We start from the raw sequence: 22,262 nt of genomic DNA, 5'->3' as shown, positions 1-22,262 counted from the left end.
GGGGAAGGGACACAATCACGGTAAGCAATAAAAGCCCTTATGAAGTCCTTCTCCATTCTACTCCTTCTTATCATCATCTAAGAAATTTTGGTTGCTTATGTTTTATTTCCACTTTATCTCACCTTAGGCACAAGTTTGCACCTAGGGCCAGAAAATGTGTGTTTCTTGGCTATCCTCATGGCATTAAGGGTTACAAAGTTCTTGATTTTCAGTCCAATTTTGTCTATGTTTCTAGGGACATTGTCTTTTATGAAACCATTTTTCATTATGCTGAGTGTCCTCCATCTTCAACTTCAATTTTGGATAATTTTGTTTTTTCTCATGCTTCTGTTTCTGATATTCATTCTAACCTTGTTTTCCCTCCATCTGATCCTATTCATAATATCCCTAATCCTTCACCAAACCATGTTTCTGCAAACCACTTTCTGTAGATTCTATTTCTGTTAATCCTATTGTTGTTACAAATCCCTCTCTTGCTTCCCAATCTTCTAATCCTATTCCATGTGATTCCACTTCCCTTATTCCTCTTAGAAGATCCACTAGGTCTCACAAACCTCCTTCCTACTTGTCTGATTACTCTTGTCAATTTGCTAGTACCAAACCATGTTCTGGTATGCCTTATGATCTTTCAAATCACTTGAGTTACTCACACCTTGGACCTGCTTTTCACTCCTTTGTCATGGCTGTTTCTTCCACTCCATCTAAACCTATCTCTTTTCACCAGGCAGTTCAATTTCCTGAGTGGAGAGTTGCCATGGATAAAGAAATTGAGGCCTTAGAGGTGAATAACACTTGGATTCTAACCCCTTTGCCTCTTGGAAAGTCTGCCATTGGCTGTAAATGGGTTTTTAAAGTGAAATACTTACCTAATGGCACCATTGAGAGGTATAAGGCTAGGCTTGTTGCTAAGGGTTTTACTCAAAAGCATGGGCTGGATTACTTAAAAACTTTCTCTCCAATTGCAAAATCAGTCTCAGTTAGAATTGTTTTGTCATTGGCTGCTGTGCAAGGGTGGTTTCTTCATCAAATGGATGTGAATAATGCATTTCTTCATGGTGAGCTGCTTGAGGATGTTTACATGTGTTTACCACCTGACTTTTACAGCAAGGGGGAGCATCATTTGGTTTGCAAACTAAATAAGAGTTTATATGGTCTCAAACAAGCATCTAGACAATGGTTGGAGAAGTTTTCCTCAACTATTATACAAATGGGGTTTGTCCAATGAAAGTCTGACTACTCCTTGTTCACTCATACTCAAGGAGCTTCATTCACAGTTTTATTGGTATATGTTGATGATATACTCTTGACAGGAAATAATGTTGCTTGTATTAATAGTTTGAAGAAAGTTCTTGATGATAAGTTTGGATTGAAGGATCTAGGCTCATTGAGGTATTTTCTGGGATTAGAAGTGGCTAGGACTGATGAAGGAATCAATCTTAACCAAAGAAAATATGCTTTGGAAATCCTCAAGAACACTGGTTTTATTGGCAACAAGCCTGTTAAGTTTCCCATGGAACAAAACTTGAGGTTATCTAAGTATGAAGGCAAGTTGTTGGAGGAACCAGGTCAGTATAGGAGAATAATTGGAAGACTCTTATACCTTACCTTGACAAGACCTGACTTGACTTATGCAGTGCATAGGTTGAGTCAGTATGTTTCACAGCCAAGGGAACCACACTTGCAGGCCGCTCACAGGGTGTTTCAATTCATTAAAGGGTCACCAGGTAAAGGCATATTCTTCCCAAGCAACACAAAGTTGCATATCAAGTCCTTCTGCGATGCGGATTGGGCTGGATGCCTAGATACAAAGAGGTCTCTCACTGGTTATGCAATATATTTGGGAGATTCCTTGATTTCTTAGAGATCAAAGAAACAAGGAGTTGTGTCCAGGTCCTCAACTGAAGCTAAGTATAGAGCTATGGCAAGTGTGGCCTATGAAATCACTTGGGTTTTGCAATTGTTGAAGGACTTGAGGATTGAGCATTCAAGACCAGTTATGCTATTTTGTGATAACCAGGCTGCATTGTACATAGCAGCAAACCCGGTCTTCCATGAAAGAACCAAGTATATAGAAGTTGACTGCCATTTAGTGAGAGATAAAATTTTGGAGGGAATGATTAAGACTTTCCATGTTGCTACAAATTCTCAGGTTGCAGACATCTTTACTAAAGCTTTGGGTTTTTCATCTTTTGTGAGATTATCAAAGAAACTAGGATTGAAAGATATTTCTCAACCTGAGATGTTAAAGGAGCAAACTAAGCAATTACAGGTAGCTTCTTTAGTTCAAGTCTTAGAGCCAAATACTCTTGACTTGAGGGGGAGTGTTGAAGACTATCAAAAAGGAAGAAAAAGAACGAAGCAAAAGAAGAAAGAGGAGAAGAAGTGAAGTATGAGATAAGCAGTGTAGCTGTTGTAGAATTGTACCTGTAGTTCAGTGAATTGCATTTAACTAGAATGTGTTCACACGTGAGATAATTAGCTGGCACATGTGCCCGTGTAGTTTGGGATATTTTGGGCTTGCTCAGTTTTGTATTTAGTCTCCATAACGTGTACGGTTTTATTTTGATTCAGTTGGTTATATCAGTTCAGTTAATAAAAGTTCTAGCTCCTTTTAGCTCTCTGTTATTTTGCATCTTTAAGATTGTTGTTTGCCCAGAAATTATATAAACCTGTGTGTTTAGTGTTTGGTTCCTCACAGAGTGTAATAAAATAAAGAAGAAAATTAGAAGTTTGAATAATGAGCTTGATGGAAGTGACCATTTTAAGATTCTTTAGAGACTGACTAACACAAGAAAAAGACACACAGGATTCTCTCTCTTCTCGCTTTTCCTAGTAACCAAACAGAAGTTTAATCCTATATAACGGGCTGATTTTCTCAATCTTTTTTCAGCTCAGCTTATGGTTCTAAATATCTTCCACTCCACGATCGGGGGTTCAGGGTACTAAAGAAAATCCTAGCTTTATCACAGTCCAATTCAATTAGAGTTTTTCTACGTATCATTTAAATGAATACTTTTTCGGTTCCTTTTAATTTAGAGAGCACAACAAGAAGTAAGCTTGTTGTGCTCTCCCTCAATTTAGCGAATTTATCTTGTGCAAAGTTTGATATTCCTTATATTTCAGTGTTTTTTTTTTTTTTTTTTTTTTTTTTTTTGAGCTCAAATCGGGATTTTTAACCTGCGAAACAGAGATGGATAAAATGTGGATGCCTATTGAGCCTAAATGAGCCCTATTTATGAGCCTAACACCTTTTCCCTCGCCCATTGTATGCACATCATCTGAAACTAAGAAACAAGGATTTATTCCAAAAAAAAAAACAAAGAGTAACCTCCCCAGAGATTAAAAAAAAACACTGGGGGCAGTAGCTTCAACAACAAATTCAGAAACAAAGTTCTTACAAGCCTATCTAGCTAAACACATGACCACACAAATGGCCCATGTTACATTCACGACTAATCCAGCTAATTTCTAGGGAACTAGGCTGCTAATTTCTTCTGCATAATTAAACAACCTGACCACACAAATGGGCTGATTAGACTATATCTGTAATCTGACCACCTTCATCTTGATCTTATTGCTTTGTGCTGCCGCCAAACAGAGTAAATTTGTTGAATGCTTTGGTTTTATGTTGGATCCAATGTGATATGTGACAAACTGATTGATAGCTCTTTTGGAGCAAATTAAGCACCACACTAGTTGCATGACAAAGGAGCTCATAAATTTGTCTGTACATGCGACGAATAAGCTCTACGATGATTCCACATAAATTAATCATGAGCAACCTTAAGGGATCGATGAGGAGTGATGCAAGCAGCTCACATGCAAGAATTGCACAAATGACACAAACACACTTGAACATAGGGAGGTAGTCTGCATTTTTAGATCCTAGTTTCATCCCTAAAAGTGCAATGCCGTACATAGTTATTACCACGATAAAGAACAACATAATTTCATCATGTTCAATGAGTGGAAAGATGTCCGAGCCTCGGATGCTTAGTCCAAAGACACCAAGTAAAATTGCGATAAGAAAGTTGAGAGGCTCATGAAATTTTGTGGAAGAACCAACTTCTTTGTCACTTGCGCTGTTAAAACAAAAATTTAATCAATGGAGCTGCTAGTTACCAAGTTAATTCAATCGTAGACTTAATAAAATCTAATGCACACATCTCAAAATAGATAGGTAGAAGTCTTGCAATTTTTAGCGTTTCTAGCACTAACCTTTTGTCGGTTTAGATCAATTTTGCCGCAAAAAGCACACAGTATCCAAATACTAAGCCCACTACTGTAAAAAATAATTTTTTTATTTTATTTAAAAAAAAAAAAATTTGATATCTACTACCTAGTGTTTCATCTCAAGAAACAAACAATTAAAAATGAAGAGACATCAGACAAAGATGTACCTTCCAGGTTCGTGCTTTGTTGCGTACGTTTTATTTTTCTTTCGAAATCCTTGTGAGACTGATCGTCGTGTCCCAACGGAATGACCAAGACTGCTTGTTGTTTCCGCTTTCATAATCCCCATATATGGTTCGAATTCGTTTTATGTGAGTATCAATTAATGCCTAGCTACTCCGTATGTATGTCTCTATAAATTCTTAACACTATTGCTGGAAAGAGACATATATACGAGCAACTGAATTATATAATCTCAATGCAACTGAATTACAGTCTCGTGACAGTGAGACTATAATTCAGTGAGAGAGAAGCTGAGAAGGGATTTTAATGTGTGAGAGAGTGCTTGAGAGTGGAAAGGTATATGTAGGGAGAGCGAGACAGTGCTTGAGAGTTGAAAGTGTTTCACAATTTGATTCACACATGCAAGAGGGAAGCATCGTTTAGGGGATGACAGAAAGACAGTGTTTAAATTTTAAAATGTGGATTTTTTTATTATCAGTCAATTGTTGAATAGGCCGGTGATATTGAATATGAAATAACCATAACATTACAAGTAAAGGACCATATGCTTTTGGTTTTTTAATTGATAAACAAAATTCTTTCATTAAACAAACGGCAGACCAGCTGATTAGGAACAATCAAAGCTACACACATCTAAGCAAATCACAACTTAATGAACTTACCAACTTATAATTTGGCTAAAAATTTAAGTTGTCTACCTATGATTTGAAATTTATCACTTTACCCATTTTAAATTAGTTCAGTTAGATTTTTGTAATTCACCTTTGTTAAAACTTAACTTCCTCATTTCCACCATAAGAGTGATGCTGGGAATACTACATAATAAGTAAATATTTTCATGTTTTGTGAATGTGATAAATTAGTTGCAAGACTTTTACAGTAAAATTTCTAGTATTCTTAGTCTCACTATTCTCATTATTATTAGTCAATGATGCATATATATTGGTAAGGTTGAATTTTTTTTTTTATCAATCAATTTTTTTTTTTTTTCGGGGAGTCACACAATATTCAATTAAATAATTTGTTGTATTAGTTTTTTTTTTTTTTAATACAATAGGATTCGTTTAGGTTGAGTTCAAGTTACACTAGCGAGGTATAATTTTTTTTTTTTAATTGAATGCGAATTTTGATAAATCCACGGTTAGATTATACTATCTTCTATATTTTCCATGCTTGCAAAATTTTAAGATGATCAAAGATTGATAATTATGTCATCAATTAATTGTTTAAATTCAAGTTTACTTAGTTAAAATAATGAATAAAATATTAGTTTATGAATCGAATAGTAAATAACATCTTATTTGCATACATATGAAGACCACATAAAAAATGTAATCTAACGATAAAATTTTCAAAATATGAATTTAATAACAAATTACTGAGTGGTGTAATTTTAACCTATAAAAAGGGAGTCTAAATCTTCTATCTCACTCTTCCTGCTCCACTATATACTCCACAAATAAAAACATGCCACATGTCCATCTATTTTATTAAATGCTAAATTTATACCTTTTATTATTTCTTTTTTTCTTTTTCTTTTTATTTTTTTGAGAAACAATACCTTCTATTATTTCAATTACCTAAATATGATAGGTTATTTATTTATTTATTTATTTATTTTAAGAAATTAAAATAATAAAAGACATAAATTTAGCATTTAATAAAATAGATGGACATGTGGCATGTTTTTATTTGTAAAGTATACAGTGGAGCAGGAAGAGTAGGATAGAAGATTTGAACTCCCTTTTTATAGGTTAAAATTACACCACTCAGTAATTTATTATTAAATTCATATTTTGAAAATTTTATCGTTGGATTACATTTTTTATATAGTTTTAATATGTATGCAAATAAGATGTTATTTACTATTCGATTCATAAACTAATATTTTATTTATTATTTTAACTATGTAAAATTAAATTTAAACAATTAATTGATGACATGTTTTTATTTGTAAAGTATGTAATAGAGTAAAATAGAGTAAGTTGAGTAGAGCAAAAAATTTTGACTCTTAAAAAAGGAGGAAGTAGATACTGAAAAAGTGGGCCATGCAAACACAGACAGCCTCACGTGAGAAACAGATAGGACAAGCTAATATCTAATATAAATAATAGGTAACATTTTTTTAAGTAGTAGTAAACTTTCAACAACAATATATAATTCTGCTTCAAAAAAAAAACAACAATATATAATTCGCAAAAAGAAAGACGGAACAAGAAGTAAATTATTAATTAACTATAATAAGTCATAATGGTCGGCCTAGCGTATGATAGCTTCAACCACAAGGAAATGGATAGCTATCGTGTCCAGATCTCCCCACCCCCCCCCTAACCTATTGCCATAGCCAAATCCACTAGTACCACCAACCATACCACATCCACACCACCAATAACCATTGATCCAAATCATCCAAAACCAACACAACCTAACTACACAAACCCAGCCGAACTCGAGACCCACCATGAACACCATGACCTAGAGAGGCACAGAGAGCGAAGTAGAGAAAGAGGCAAAGAACACACACACACACACTGACGGTTGGGTTTGAATGAAGAAAGAGAGAGAAAAAGTAGGGCTTGTGGGTATTAAAAAAAATTAATTTTTAATGTTTGGCAGCCAGCTACAGTAATTGTTACAAGTTACAATTTACTATAGTAAGAGCACTCATAGTAAAGTTGCTAAAAATTATAACTTTTAGCAACTCAAAAATTTACTTTATCTATTTTAACAACTTACTTTACAAAACACTCAACATCAAAACATCTAAACTTTTTAACTTTTCATTTAAATATTCTTTTCTATTCCCGTTTTATACTTTTCATCCAAAATATTCTTTCCTATGGGAGAGGTTAAGCATGTGGGAGACTAATAAAATATTATTTGTAGCAAATAACTCTTAGCTATAGTGGGCTGCTATCTCTAGCAATCCACTGTAGCAATGAGTTAAAAAATTAGTAATGAGTCAAAATAACAACTTTGCTATAAGTGTGTTTTTAGTGGTTGAGTTGCTAAAATGACTATTTAGTCATTTTAGCAACGTCATTGTGAATTCTCTAATGAGCCAAAAATATTTAACTACGGCACCAATGATGTAGGAGAGTTATTTATTTATATTTGAGGTGCTAAATAGCTTTTTAGCAATTTTAGCACCATCAATGTGGATGCTCAAAAGTGGGAAAAAAAAAAATGGAAAATCAACTTTCAATTTATTCCCATCCCTGCAAAATATTAAAATTAAAATTTTCATGATTGTTTGTCAACGGTGTGTATACCTCCTAGTCTAACCATGCATTTAGTTAATATAAAAAGAGATGAATTATTATTTCGTTTACTACTATAATTAATTAATAATAATAATTGTTAAGATTTTAGTGCTTATTTCCATGTCAATTTTTCTCTCTTATCATTTCCTCTCTTTTCCATTTAAATTTTTAAACATCCAAATAAAGGAAAATCATTAGATTTACAACCCTGAGACAACTGGTTTTTAACCAATTTTAAGGTTGAGTTGTTATCAGATTGATTACAAAAGCCAGGTTAATCAAAGAAGTATCAATATCATGCACAACGGAAAAGTAAATATGATGATGACCTAGGGAACCTTATGAACAACTTGTTCCAAGGAAACTTGGGGGGACCAATCCTAAGATGAACAAATCCACTATCAAATAGAGATGTACAATCAGAATAACCCTATTCATTGTAAATCTAATTATAGTTACCGAATTGAGCACTGAATCCCACAGGCGTCTCTGATATAGATGTGTTCCAAATATGAACCTCCAATCCACAACTCCAAGGCCACCCTTGAAAGTTTTCTCCAACGTAGACCTCCAATCTATGACTCTAAGATCACACTTGAAGGTTTACATCCAGCACTTTCCATGACTAGTTTGTAGCAACTTTAAATCTACCAATTCAGATTGTATGTAAATTGATTTATAGTAGTGACTTTGAAAGGAGAAGGAACAAAATGTTTTAGATCTAAAATGAGCAGCTCCAAAGTCTTTAAGAACGTGCATTAGGGTTTCACTTAAATACTAAGTGTAGTTGAATTGAAACCCTAATCACCTATTGGGTTTAATGGGTTGAAATATTGATTCTAGAAATCGACCTTTGATTGATTCAAGTTAAGTTTCGATTGGTCGAAACTGTTGAATTTTCTGTTCTTGAACCAGTAGCTTTTCTATTCCTGTTGAATTTTATTTGGCTTTTAATGGCTGAGTTCATTTTTATATCATCCATTTTTATTAATTATCATTGAGTGCCATTCATATTTAATTATTTCATGAAATATTAGTTCTAAATGCTATAGAATTTAAAAGTTTCATGGTTGTAGGCACAAATATATTACATACTTTTATATTATTAACATAAACTGACAATAGAACAAATATAAAAACAAAATCAACTATAATAAAAATTATGAAAGGTAAAAAGTTCAATATATAAAACAGAGGTGGAGCATCATGAGGACCGAGGGGGCCTTGGCCCTTCAAAATTTTTGAAAAAATTTAAGGATTTTTTTTTTTTGAAATTATCCTAAATAATTTAAAATTTTTTAAAAGAACTTTACCATTTTAGCCCTTATACCTGATAATATACATAGATATTTAAGAAAGTTTAAAAATAAACATAATTTTCATTTAAATAGAATACAATCCATAAATATATATGTCAAAAAATTACAATAATTAAATATTTAACATCTTCAAAGTGAATAAATAGGTATTTTAACAATTACCTCAGCAAATAAAAGGAAAAAAAAATCTAATTTTCATCCCAACACATCTAGTGCTTAATTATACCACAGCAGTAGGAAAACTGAAAAATTAGAAGTTTTGTTGATTTGCCACACAACCAAGTCCCTGGCATAGTGCTCTTATAGGTGACTCTCTCTCTCTCGGTCTCTCTGTGTCTTTGTTGGCATTTGCCTTATTCTTCATTTTTTTTCGAGTTCTTTCCTTTTCCTACTGTTGCTGCAATTTTGAGTTTACAATATAAAAAGTAAAAGTTCTATGTGACTAGACTAGACAAGAAAGAGTGAAAAACAAGCTTGAATCTTCAGTAGGCCCTCACCCCTATGTAGTGCTCTTGTGTTACTTTATTTTTCATTTGCTTTCTTTTGATTTTTTTACTTTACTTTTTCATTTACTTTACTTTTTCATTTACTTTACTTTTTCATTTACTTTCTTTTTTATTTTCCTTTTAATATATTATTTGTTATTATAATAATCAATATATTATATACCATATGACATTATAATTTATAAATGTACTTGATTAGTTTGATTAAAATATAGTGTATACTACTATATTAACATGTATTTAGTTGTTCTTTATAGCACATATTGAGTTACGAAGTATTTATACATTAGTATTTTAGATTTGGGCAAATTACAACTTACCCACTTGTAATTTAATCGAAATTTAAGTTGCCTACTCGTAGTTTGAAATTTGACATTTTACCCACTTGAAATTAGCTCACTTAGAGTTCCATAATCCATCTTTATTAAAAATAAGGCTAAATATGTAATTTTATTCAACTTTTTTGTTTCTTTCCTTCAAAAACACAAAAAACATAAAAATACAAAATCATATATGATTAAAAAAAAAAATTTAGCAAAACACTTGATCATAAGATTTCAAATCATAAGTAAGCAACTTAAATTTTAATAAAATCTTAGGTGGGTAAAATGTCAAATTTCAACTTAAATTTTGGGCAAATTACAAATAAATAAATTGTAATTTGCCCTTTAGATTTCATACCAAAAAAATAAAAAATTATATATTGTCCCCCAAAGGTAAATTTTCTAGATCTTCCACTGTATAAAAATAACCTCTTTCATGGCCAAAAGTATAATTTAGTTTAAAAAAAAAGGGGGCTATAGAGAATCAACTTCCTTCATTTCCACGGTTGTTTTAAAACACATTCATATGGAGATCATAGATTTCCCTTCTGCCAACTGCCAACTATTTTTATTTTTATTTTCTTTTTTGAGAAACAGGTGCCAACAAAATGTTTATGTTCTCTTTTTTTTGAAAGAAACGATGTTATTACTTATTATATTTTTGATAATCTTAGTACTTATTACTTATTATATTTTTGATATCCACAGGACATATCACTTATTATATTTTTGATAATCGTAGTTACTTATCACTTATTATATGTTTATTTTTTTTTGAGAACTTATCACTTATTATATTAGTAATTAATTTATATTAATTACTTAGTATATAGTATTATGCTAGATTGACCAAGGATCTTGAAATGATTTTTTTTTTTTTTTTGGGGATGTAATTCTTAAAAATCTTTTTTTTTTTTTCAATCACTATCATTTCTAATAATAAAACTCGATCCATGTTTGGCTATTTTTAAGAATTATATTGAATTTAACCTTTTGGACTCTAAATCAAACATTTAAAATTAAACAATTGAAAACTTAACAGTAAAACAACAAAAGCTTTAATTAGTTCCAAAGAAAAAATATTTCTACAATTTCATATATTATTCAACTATAAATCTAACTTATTGTTCACAAATCAAAGCAAATAAAATAAAATATAAATAGACCCAATCAAATCCTCAGGCCACTGAGGCTTCAAAGTTAAAAGATCGAAATAATTTTATTTATTTATTTATTTATTAAAAACTCTATAATTTGGACTGAAAAAACAACTAACTTACTAGATGAGATAGGAAAAAAAACCTCTATTAAAATTTTCCGTGTTAAAAAAAAAGGAAAGTCTGTTTTTGTTTAAAATTAACATTGTATTTTTTAGGGAGTCATTGGGACAACTATATTCTTTGGAACCTTCAGGTTAATCAAACCTTTTCATTTTTTTTTAAGAGGCAACACTTATTTTTGGGAGGGCCAACTCTTATATTTGAGATATAAATTAAAAAATATATCCATTCTTTTTTTTTTCTTTTTTTTTGAAATATGGAAACCCCAACATGGCTTTACCTCTATCTCCATGATAATTGCTTTTAATCACCAAGTAAAGACACCAATTTATTTTGGGCAGATGGAATTTGATCCAGGCCTATAATTTGACCAACAAAATTTTTACTTATTAAACTAATTGAAATCTGAAGAGCAAGTTTAATTAAAGAAAGCTAAGAATTTAAATTGGTTCAAAATATTAATGGCATCATTTTTTTTTCTAGAGGAAAATAATGTTATGGATGTAAATATTTTCATCATTTTTTTTTTATATCAACTACTAAACACTTCATTCTTAAAAAAAGAATTCTAAACATTTTATTATTATTAGGGTTTTACTAACATATGTATTTAGAGTATATATTTATATTCTGTTTATGAAAAAGTGATTAACTTCTTTTTTTTTTTTTTAGTTTTTTTATAAAAAATTAAAATAAATTATCAATATGTCATACATTAACCAGATCCTTATTATATTAAGACGGGATCTTTTTCCAACTTGATTTTTATTTTATTTTTACCATAATTGTGAAATATGAAACGGAATTAGCACTGACATTCCATTGTAAAAACAAGGCCATGATTGTCAATGTTTAGCCATAAAGGAATAAGATGAAATTGACTGCTCAATGGTATCCCACATCCCAGTACTCTCTGTATCTATTCTGTCAGGGTACAAAGAAATAAATTTCACTCAGATCAAGTAATTATGTGGATTATTACATGGGTCCCAGATATGAAGTCTTATCCTTTAAAATCTTCTCTGTGGCCAAAATATATACACTTTGTTTGCCAATTTCCATGATAAATTTTGAAATATTAAGGGTTTTTGGTAATGTTATTCTATTAATGTTATTTGTATTTTTTAAAAATATGTGTGATAAAAAAATATGAAATATGTGTAATATTGTTTAAAAATTAAAAATATATGTTTAAACACATATACCAAATGAGTCCTAAATTAAACTCTTTAAAAAAAAATCATCTCATATTACAAAATATAGATAGAGAATATATTTTATTTAATGGTATTTTTGGATTTTGCATTATTAATCATTTTTTAATATTTTAATAATGTATTTACAAACACTTCCCTCATTTTATTATCAATAGATTAAATATATGATTCTCAAAAAAAAAAAAAAAAAAGAAAAAAAAAAAAAAAAGAGAGAGAGAGGAAGAAGATTAAATATCTTATTTTACGAGGGTATTTGCTTCTCTGTCCTTTTTTTTTTAAAAAAAAATTTTAATAATTCCAACAAAGGTAAAAAAATTGTTCTCTTCAATTTCATCTGCCTTCTCTCTTCCCCACTTTATCATTTGTCCTTCTTTTCTTCTAAACTTATTTTTGACGTCAACATGATATGTAAGTTCCCTTATGAATGAATGAATGATTCACAACTTTTTCCATTAAGCAAAGAATTGTCTTTAGATTACATTGCATAATTACCTAATTAATAGCCAATTAACATTTATTTTTTTAATTTAAGAAATAGTTAATAAACTTTTTACCAAAGAAATTTATAAATTTTATGCGTAACTTAGATAATCTCAACCATTCACTATTGAGTATTGATCAATAGATTGAATCAGTCAAACTGAAACCACTCGCACCTTGCAAGTGAAGATATATATATATATATATATGGTTAGTTACAACAATCCAAAAATTGAAGAATCTCAACAACTTAAAAAGGTGATACACTTTATAAGCTTTATGCCTTTACCTTATCAATCGTTGATATTTATAATTCAAAGCCTAGAGGACTTGGTGAAATCCTTATGAGGTAATTGAAAGAAAATTTAACTTCATTCACCATAATCCATATCTAATAGATTTAAAAAAAAAAAAAAAAAAAAAAAAAAAAACTGGTTAGTGATAGCTATCAACTTTACTATGAATTATGTATTAGGTGTATTATAAACTAATTTGGGACATATTTATAAAATATATCCTACAATCCAAATCAGTATCAAAATTATTATTAATGGGAAACTAATCATCCCAAACTATTTAAATAATATCTAGAACAATAATAAAAAACCCACATTCCACAATTTGTGGAGATCACAGATATGTTTAGTACAACATTACTTTTACTGGAATCATACAAATATCACTTTTATTATACACTAATAACAATCTACCCTTAAATGGTGTAAAAATTTGTTTTAGATTTATTGATGGTGAATCTGAATTAGGGTATTCACACCTTTTTGAGTCACGAGATCCATGCACAATTTCCTTTTGTAGTTGGTGAGGATCCATGTATCTGTTTTCTATTCTTTCACTTTTTTTTGTTTTTCTGTTCTTGTTTAATATAGCTAGAGAGAATCCATGAAACTAGACTCAAACTTGTGCTTTTGTAGTGTTCGAAGAAGATAGTAAAAATACTTAATTACAGAGACAATATATAGATAGATAGTGTGGAATAGGTCAATGAGCGAGGGAGATATACATCAAACTTGCAAGGTGGTCTAGTCACTACTGAAGGGCATCACGTGGTGGCAAAACTAGTTCATAAATAAGAAAAACAGAGAAAGAGAAAGAGAGCAGTGAGGGAGATAAAAGCACATGGTTGAAGCTAGCCAAGGCTAGGCAGTGATCTCTGATCTGTGTCAGCGACTCAAAATGTATAAAACTATAAAAGACATTCACTTGTGGACATGAAATCTTTTCTCTCTTCTTTTTTCAAAATGTCCTACTACTACTATTATTTTAGGGCTTTTACCTATTTATTTTTGTGTAATACTCAGCTCTCTCGGAACCCTGACATGTCATTATAAGAGTAGGGATCAAACATCAAATCCAGTGTCCTGATGAAAAACTACATTGGAGCCTTATAAAGTTCAAATTCTTCTTTTATTATTTTATTTTCATCACCTTTTTTTTTTTTTTTTTTTAAAGTTGTTTGTCAGACTGATTAATTATTTATATGTGTTTTTCGATTAATGGTTTTGACAGTTTAGTTTAGGTTAAACCCGCTGACAGTCAAGATACATAAATTCGTACTGGAAATATAATGCATCAATATAGAAATTAGCATTGGATGCTGTTTTTTGCTATATTTTATGCATGGATTGCCCCTGTCATACATTTTTAAAAATATGTTTTGAAACTCATTTTACGTTTCTTACAATTAAAATATGGAGCATTTTAAATTATTTATATTTACCATTGATGGTGTATATAGGAATCTGTTTTCTTTTATCATACCAACGAAACATTTCATTTATAGTAAGATAAAGGTTGCTGTTTTAATCAATTTCTGTTCCTGTATATGTATAAGAGATATAGAATGGAGTACGAAAAAATTACTGTGTTGGTTAGCATTTGAAGTTACTTGCAAACAATTTTAAGCTTTTAGAATCCCAACAGCTATAGCTATTCACCCGTAAAGGTTAAAAAAAAAAAAAAAAAAAAAAAACTAACACCTTTGTTTTTTTTTTTTTTTTTAATTCGGGAGGGGGATTTAGACCATATACATTTCCGTTAAAAGCTTCAAAATATGATATTTGACCTATATATCAATAACAATTAACATCATTGTTAGTACTTAGTAGTAGTACAAATAATTGAGGCTCAACTCACTCGTTCAAAACAAAAGGAAAAGGAAAACCATGTTGACACACACCATGAGGCATTATAGTTGTTCCATACTTCTACTTAAATGCTTTGAATACATTTATAAAAATACTAAAAAGGGAAGATAAATTGACATTTGGGTTGTTAACTAGGGAAGGAAAAAAAGAAAAAAAAAAGAAGGGGAAAAATGTTTTGAAGAACAGTATTGTATATGGTACAACAGTTCTCTTTAACATACAATTTTCCTAGAAGGTATGATTGTCGTTGTTGCATCATGCATGATCTTGAAAAGAGATAGGTGAGAATTTGCTTGTTTTCTTGTATGACGGATTTTTGTTCTACTTTAACTGGTCAAAATGATAGTCAAGAACAATAACATTTAAAAGTTAATTTTAAAAAATTGCCTTGACTAGCTGCTTCATATATTCTTTTAATTCTAGCTCCCTTATTCCAATTTGGGTTTCGAGAAAAATATTTGTTTACTTCTAAACTCTCGTTCTCTCTAACATGTGCATAGAAGTGATAGAACGTGCTCTTTCCTAGCATGCATGTAAAAGAAATGAAAATGGTATTCCATATATTCTACATGGTTTCAAGGCAGTGGGCTAGAATATATAGTAGTTTCAAGGAGAAAGAGAATTCACCATTGTTTTCTATGGAGTCCACATTCCAAGCCCACCGACCACTATAGGGGAGAGTAATAGGGCATAGGACTAATAGACCTACATTAGGATATATCATATATATAGGTGCTGTCTCGTCTCTCAAATAAATTACACCATAAACTTAGGGTTTACTATAATAAATCATGTAATAAATACCATATTCTAAACTATGGACTAACAACGGTTATATATTCCTTTTTAATATTGACTCCTGGGTTTTCTATTTTTTATTTTTTTTATTTCTTTATCTTGTTGAATGAGAAATTGTGGTAAATGTTAGACTCTGCCTCTGTCTATATTGCCATTGTATATCCATTTTGAATATAATAACATTTCAGTTTCAACAAGAAAAAATTAAATAACAAAGAATACCCATAAAACCAAAAGCGTGGAACGCTGGAATTGTAAGTTTGCATGAGTATCAACTACTAAAACATTGTGCTATATATGTTCATTGATTTATTAGCATTGCGCCACGTTAGTGATAAATTATTGGTTGTTCTATAAGTGTAAGCTGCTTGAAAATAATAAATTTAATTATTTTATCATTATTCTAATAACAAGACATTAGAGAATTTTGTATCAAAAGTATTTGCTGTTATTCTAAGAAGTGCGTATGAAGAAGAGGCAAACACACTGTCAAACAAAATTTTAACCTTGAACTTAGTATCTTCTTCAAATCTTGCCTTGAAGTTTGTATGAGCAAAATACCCTTAAGCATAAGTCCAATTTTTGCACTATGATCATTCCACAAGTCCTATACAAATGAAAGCCACAAAATTGCGCATAATAGCTAGATCATAAAGTTTAAAATCTAAAATACAATCAAATTTATTATGGAATCAGCTAAAGTTTGACTCCAACCATTAATAGGAAGATGGTATTTATCATTGTTATGTGCAATGCTCATGATTCATTTAACTCAATTAACTAAGCAAATTATGTATGCATCGTACATAATGAGATACATATCATTTTCCTATTAGTGGTAGGAGTTCAAGGATTCAAACATGTTTGAAGCCAAACTTTTTCTAAATAGGAAACTTTAAGAAAATATCTACAAGCTCTACATGTTAACATGCATGCAACTGCAACCAGAACCATTTGATTACTTTTTCATGGTGTATTACTTGCAAAATTCGGCTTAAATAATTATCTTTTTATGGTTATGTTGTTGACAAATAATGTTTTTTTTTTTTTTTTCATTATTCATTTTACAATCAAAGGGAAACCAATTTTCATGCATGAGATGAGAAGGGAATATTAATTGAGTTCACAATTTTCATTTCGGAGATGTGATTCAGGTATATGGTTACATTTAATGCAATTGCATGTGAAGGGAGCCAATAATTTGTTTTATTTTTAGTCTTTTTATTTAGATAATTTTTTTTTATTGTTTATGTTATTTAAAACCTAAATAATTAATTGTAATAGGTCAACATTTTGAATGCGAAGTCATGTGCCACGGTCAACATATTCTCCAAACCTAAAGATTTGTGGACATGCTAAGTTGGGACATGTAGGTAGGAACCTAGGAATTTTATAATATGAGAGAGAGAGAGAGAGAGAGAGAGAGAGAGAGAGAGAGAGAGAGAGAGAGAGAGAGAGAGAGAGAGAGAGATNACACTCGAGTAAGAATTTTTATTAACAGCAGGCCATTCCAAGGAATACATTTCCGAACCAAATGAATTTAATTCCAGGCCATCAAGTTGAGGCAATCCAGCTCCAGAGTGGCCCTCATTTAGTTCATCCACTCGACGTTGGAATTCTGGTTTCAAAGATTCAAGCTCATCTAGTACTGCTGACAATCTCTGGAATACAAACATGAAAAGCACATGAAGATATGTTACCATATATCAAAAATAAAAGAAAAATTAGAATGAATAAATTGTTACCTCACCTTCTTATAATTTATTCTTTCCTTTGGAAGCAGAACCTGGTAATCTCGGTGGAATGGTATAGTTTCAGACACCAAACTGCATTGAGTCAAAAATAAGTTCACACATCCAATGCACAAACACCATTTTAGCAGCAGAACAATCACCACACACACACACACACATACACACCCTTTTTCTTCCTTACCTTGAATATCTAAGAAGTATGATATACAAATCTACAACATTCTTCTCCTCCCGATAAATACTGGCCTGAGCATACCCAAAACAAATAAAATAAACAATAAGATAAAAGAAACAAACAAACAAAAATTGCATTTCATACTATTCAACATTGTCACAAAAAATCCTGCTTCAACATTTTATGAGTGTTTTTTTTTTTTAAAAAAAATCTTTCAGGTCTTTACTATTAATAATTCATAAGGAATGAGATTTTGAAAAATATGTAAATCATAGGAATAAAGTAGAGTGGATAAAGTAGAGAAGGGCATTAGGAGTATTGAAAATGAGTGTTTGTAAAAAAGCTATGAGGAGTTGCACGGAGTTTTGGGTTTAAAAAACGCACTTTGACCCTAAGACTCTTATAAGACCGGCTATGCTCTATGGTAAGGAAGAGTAAGTTGTTTCAAATCGAGGGACAAAAAAAATGAACAAAGCCCAAAATAGTATTGGTAGTAGTTAACAAAGACATGTCCATTAACGAGGTAGTAAAGAGTATGGTTTTGGATGTACTTGGCTTGGGCGTAGTACACTGAACCTGTCAGGATGATAACACACAATCAAAAGTACAATGTGTCACTATCCTTACGTGTCCACTTTAATATAGCACTAAACTCAAGCTTTGCCCATTTTGGATAGGATAGAATGGCGGATAAAAAAATTCATGTGACCGACCCTAATTAGTCTTATTGGGGATCCATAGTTGTTTGTTGCTGTTGTTTCCAATTACTCTGCTTCATCAGTAGGCATTAATTAATTCTATACAACCAAAATGAATGATAAGCTATAGACAATTATACAAGCAAAATATGAGAAATGCTGTTACTCTATCAAAACCTATAAAAGCCATTTGCAAATAAGACTGTTAATAATTTGCCCTTATATGAAACGGAATTCAAAAAACCCTAATTGATAATCAACATGTTCATAATTAAATCCAAAAACAGCTAATGAAATTGAAATTGAGAACTAATAAAGCAGGAATTAAAGAAAAAAAAAGTTTGATTAGGGAATTAACGAAAGGGATTATTTTATCTATATGAGAAACCTGTTTGAGGAGATTATCGGCGATCCGGTAGTAATGGCGGAGAGGAATCCGATGGTCGACCTCGACTTTCCGAGCGATCGAGTCCACGTTGATCTTCATTTCTCTCCGGCAACGGCGAAAAAATGCCGGTTGTATAGGCGACTCCGATTACAATTTGATCGGCGAGAAATTACAGGCTCGTTCTCTCTCTCTCTCTCTCTCTCTCTCTCTCTCTCTCTCTCTCTCTCTCTCTCTCTCTCTCGCTCTGTTTGATTGACCTAGTAACCATCTGATCTGCCAGACTCGCATTATGGTATCAAGTAAAGCTTTAAATGTAAAATTTTAGATTTTTTTTTTTTTTTGGGTGGGGGGGCGATCTAAAGCTTTGAAAGTTCTTTAGGGAAGTTGTGTAATTTAATTTATTACAACTTTGAAGTATTTGTTCTTTGATTGCTTTAACACCTCAACACCTCATTTTAGTCCTTAATCGTGTTCAGGGCGTCAGTTAGGGTTTGTAGAGAGAAAAGAAATAGTGAGCAAGAATTCTGGGCATTTTGTTTAACGTGTGTACTGTGTATGTGCTGTATATTGATCAACCTTTGCATCAAAATTGAGAAAATCATTGACATTCAACACTGTTGGAAGAACAGAAACTTGAGAGTAGATTTGGAATGGGAGAGTAAATGTGGGAAATTGTTTCATGCTTCATTCCCACTAAAAATGCTCACAATGTTTTTCTTGTGGTGATCGTACTATGTATTCCCTTTTGAGGTTTTTATTAGGCATTTGATATTTGACAAATAATGTTGCTTGCAGCTGATTACAAGAATGAAACCGAAGTTGTAGGAGCATTTCAGTCCGGACTTGTGAAGAGAGAGGATCTTTTTATTACTACAAAGGTTAGTTTATCTGCGAATTAATGACCTTTATTTCTGTAGTGGTAACACTCAAGTTTTTCAGATAATGACAAATTCTTTCATTAATTGCACATAAATTGCAGGGATAATTACAGTAAACCCACCTGAAGTTAGGCCCGTTTTCACTTTGCCTACCCATGGTTCAAAACTTATCACTTTACCCACCTGAGGTCCCTTCCGTTATCACTTTACCCACCTGAAGTCCCTTCCGTTAGAAATCTGTTACCCACCTTTCCCTTTGCCGTTAAAAGAACACATTTTTAGAGAAAAACAAACATAACACGAATCAAAAAGTTAGGGTTTGAATTTTTTTGAAAGAGCTTGGAGGTATGAACAAATGGCCAACGACCCAACCCAACCCAGAACACATGGGTGGTTCATAATCGTTTTTCCCCTTCAACGACCCAACCCAGAACACTCTTCACTCATCAACATGATCTTCCCCTTCAATATGATCTTCAAACAACGACCCAACCCAAAACACCAACGGCCAAACGGCCAAACAACCAAACAGCAGCAACGACCCAACCCAGAACACATGATCAAAAAATTTTCAAACCTAGAACAGGGGCTTCTTGACGATATGATCGGGGCTTCTCGCACCCATCCCGTTGAGAGTTCTTGGACATCCAGTGGCCGGAAAAGCCTTGGCGGCTTGTAGTAACTCCGACGCGGTGGTTCTCGGCTCTGTTAAGGTGGGTTTCTCGTTAGGCTCAGTCTCCGATGCCGAGGTTACTCATGGACGAGGCTATCGTGACTCTAGGTCCACCGGTGTTATGGTGGGTAGCTCGACGATGGCGGAGATTGAGGCTCCGAGTCTGACAGTGGTGTCACCGATCCTTGGTCGGTATCCATGAGGTGGTTCATAATCGTTTTTCTCCTCTCTCAGACCTGGGTGATTGGGTTGTTGATGAGTTTGTGGAAGGGGAAGATCATGTTGAAGTACAAAAGAGCCACCACCGGTGTAATACTTGTTTTAATTTCAAACAATTTGATTTGTAGTTGTTTGGAATTTTATTTCTTACATTCATATACATTTTTTTTTAATATCAAACCCTAACTTTTTGATTCATGTAATGTTTGTTTTTCTCTAAAAATGTGTTCTTCTAACGGCAAAGGGAGAGGTGGGTAACAGATCTCTAACGGAAGGGACTTCAGGTGGGTAAAGTGATAACGGAAGGGACCTCAGGTGGGTAAAGTGATAAGTTTTGAACCACGGATAGGCAAAGTGAAAACGGGCCTAACCTCAGGTGGGTTTACTATAATTATCCCTAAATTGCAGCTTTGGAATTCATTTCTATGGTTATGTTTTTGAGGCCTATAAAGATAGTCTGAAGAAGGTTCAGCTAGATTATCTGGATCTGTATCTTGTTCACTTCCCTGTAGCTACCAAGCATACTGGTAAATCCTGCCTGCTGGTTTCATTATTTTACTATTGCTATCTGTATTTTCTATTGTTTACTGTGAAGTTGGGGTGTACAGTTTCAACTTGTGGGCTGCATAACTTGAAATATCTAGTTCACTTGTCTAAATTCTTGGTTGGTTTTTAATTTCTTCAAATTAGATTTGTTTATAATTGGAGTTTTTGTTCACATTAATTCTCAGTAGTCATATGTGGGATTTTGAATGAAATTTCACATTTTTTGAGTGTTATATGCGGCTGAGAGGTGGGAATTTTCCATTTTCCTTACCTGTGTATCCCTTTTTCTCTTCCAATTTTTCAAATTCTCATCTTGTTATTGCAATCACATGTTGCTTTGTGTAGAATTTTGATTGAAAGTTTCCTTCTTCTTTTTTGTTTTGTTATTGTTGTATTGAGTCTAGTTTACATGTCTGTGTATTCTTCATTTCTATGTTGTCTTTTAATTTCTTCAAATATATTTTTATAGTGAATATTTCTTTAAAATTATAGATTTATAAAGCATGCATAAATTGTAGTGTTTTTTATTAACAATGTACATAAGAGTCTGATTTATGGAGTGACTGATTTCTCTTCTTTTTCTTCTTCTTCTCTCTCTTTTTTTTCCCCCCCCTGATAATCAGTGACTAATTTCTCATACTGTCTGATTTAAGTTATATGTATGGTATGGATTAGCATGTGTGATAGGTCATGGCAACAATTTATCATGCTTTGGCAGGCTATCTTTGCTATTCCAAATTTGCTATGCTGCATCACCAGTTTTGGACTTGCACACACATTTATCATTGTTTGCTTACTTTCTCTAAGCATTGATGATCCAACTAACATATTTAAGACTATAAATAAGCATTTCAATTTTCAATGGTTGTTCCAGTATAGGAATTTTAACAATCATGATTCGCCATCTTTGAGAATTCTCTTAATGCATGATAATGATATATAGAGAAAGGTTGTTGAGTTTGGGCAAATATAAATTAGTTATATGTGAAAAATATTCAAGGCTTCAATAATAAATAAATTAAATAAAACAAAGCAATATATAAATTAAATTACACAACTTCCCTTAAAACTTATCAAAATGACATTTAATTTCCTCTTTGAGATTCATACAAATGCCACAGATAACTCCATATTTAACTTTTTAAACAAAATATTCTGTTTTTT

General features: G+C 31.8%; 1 protein-coding gene across 1 annotated transcript; it reads right to left on the bottom strand.

Moving 5' to 3' along the window:
- Positions 1-11,952: 11,952 nt before the first annotated feature.
- Positions 11,953-19,022, bottom strand: LOC136070863 (AMSH-like ubiquitin thioesterase 3). The gene is made up of 6 exons (XM_065781392.1): positions 18,783-19,022; positions 17,703-17,767; positions 17,518-17,593; positions 17,243-17,428; positions 16,274-16,374; positions 11,953-12,031 (listed from the first exon to the last, which is right to left on the bottom strand). The coding sequence occupies exons 1-6, from the start codon at positions 18,879-18,881 to the stop codon at positions 11,953-11,955; spliced, it is 606 nt and encodes a 201-aa protein (XP_065637464.1). The 5' UTR covers positions 18,882-19,022.
- Positions 19,023-22,262: the final 3,240 nt, after the last annotated feature.

This window comes from Quercus suber, unplaced genomic scaffold (genome assembly GCF_002906115.3).
Source record: "Quercus suber isolate HL8 unplaced genomic scaffold, Cork oak 2.0 scaffold_14, whole genome shotgun sequence".
Classification (NCBI taxonomy): Eukaryota; Viridiplantae; Streptophyta; class Magnoliopsida; order Fagales; family Fagaceae; genus Quercus; species Quercus suber.
This window is presented reverse-complemented; position numbering and strand designations above follow the sequence as displayed.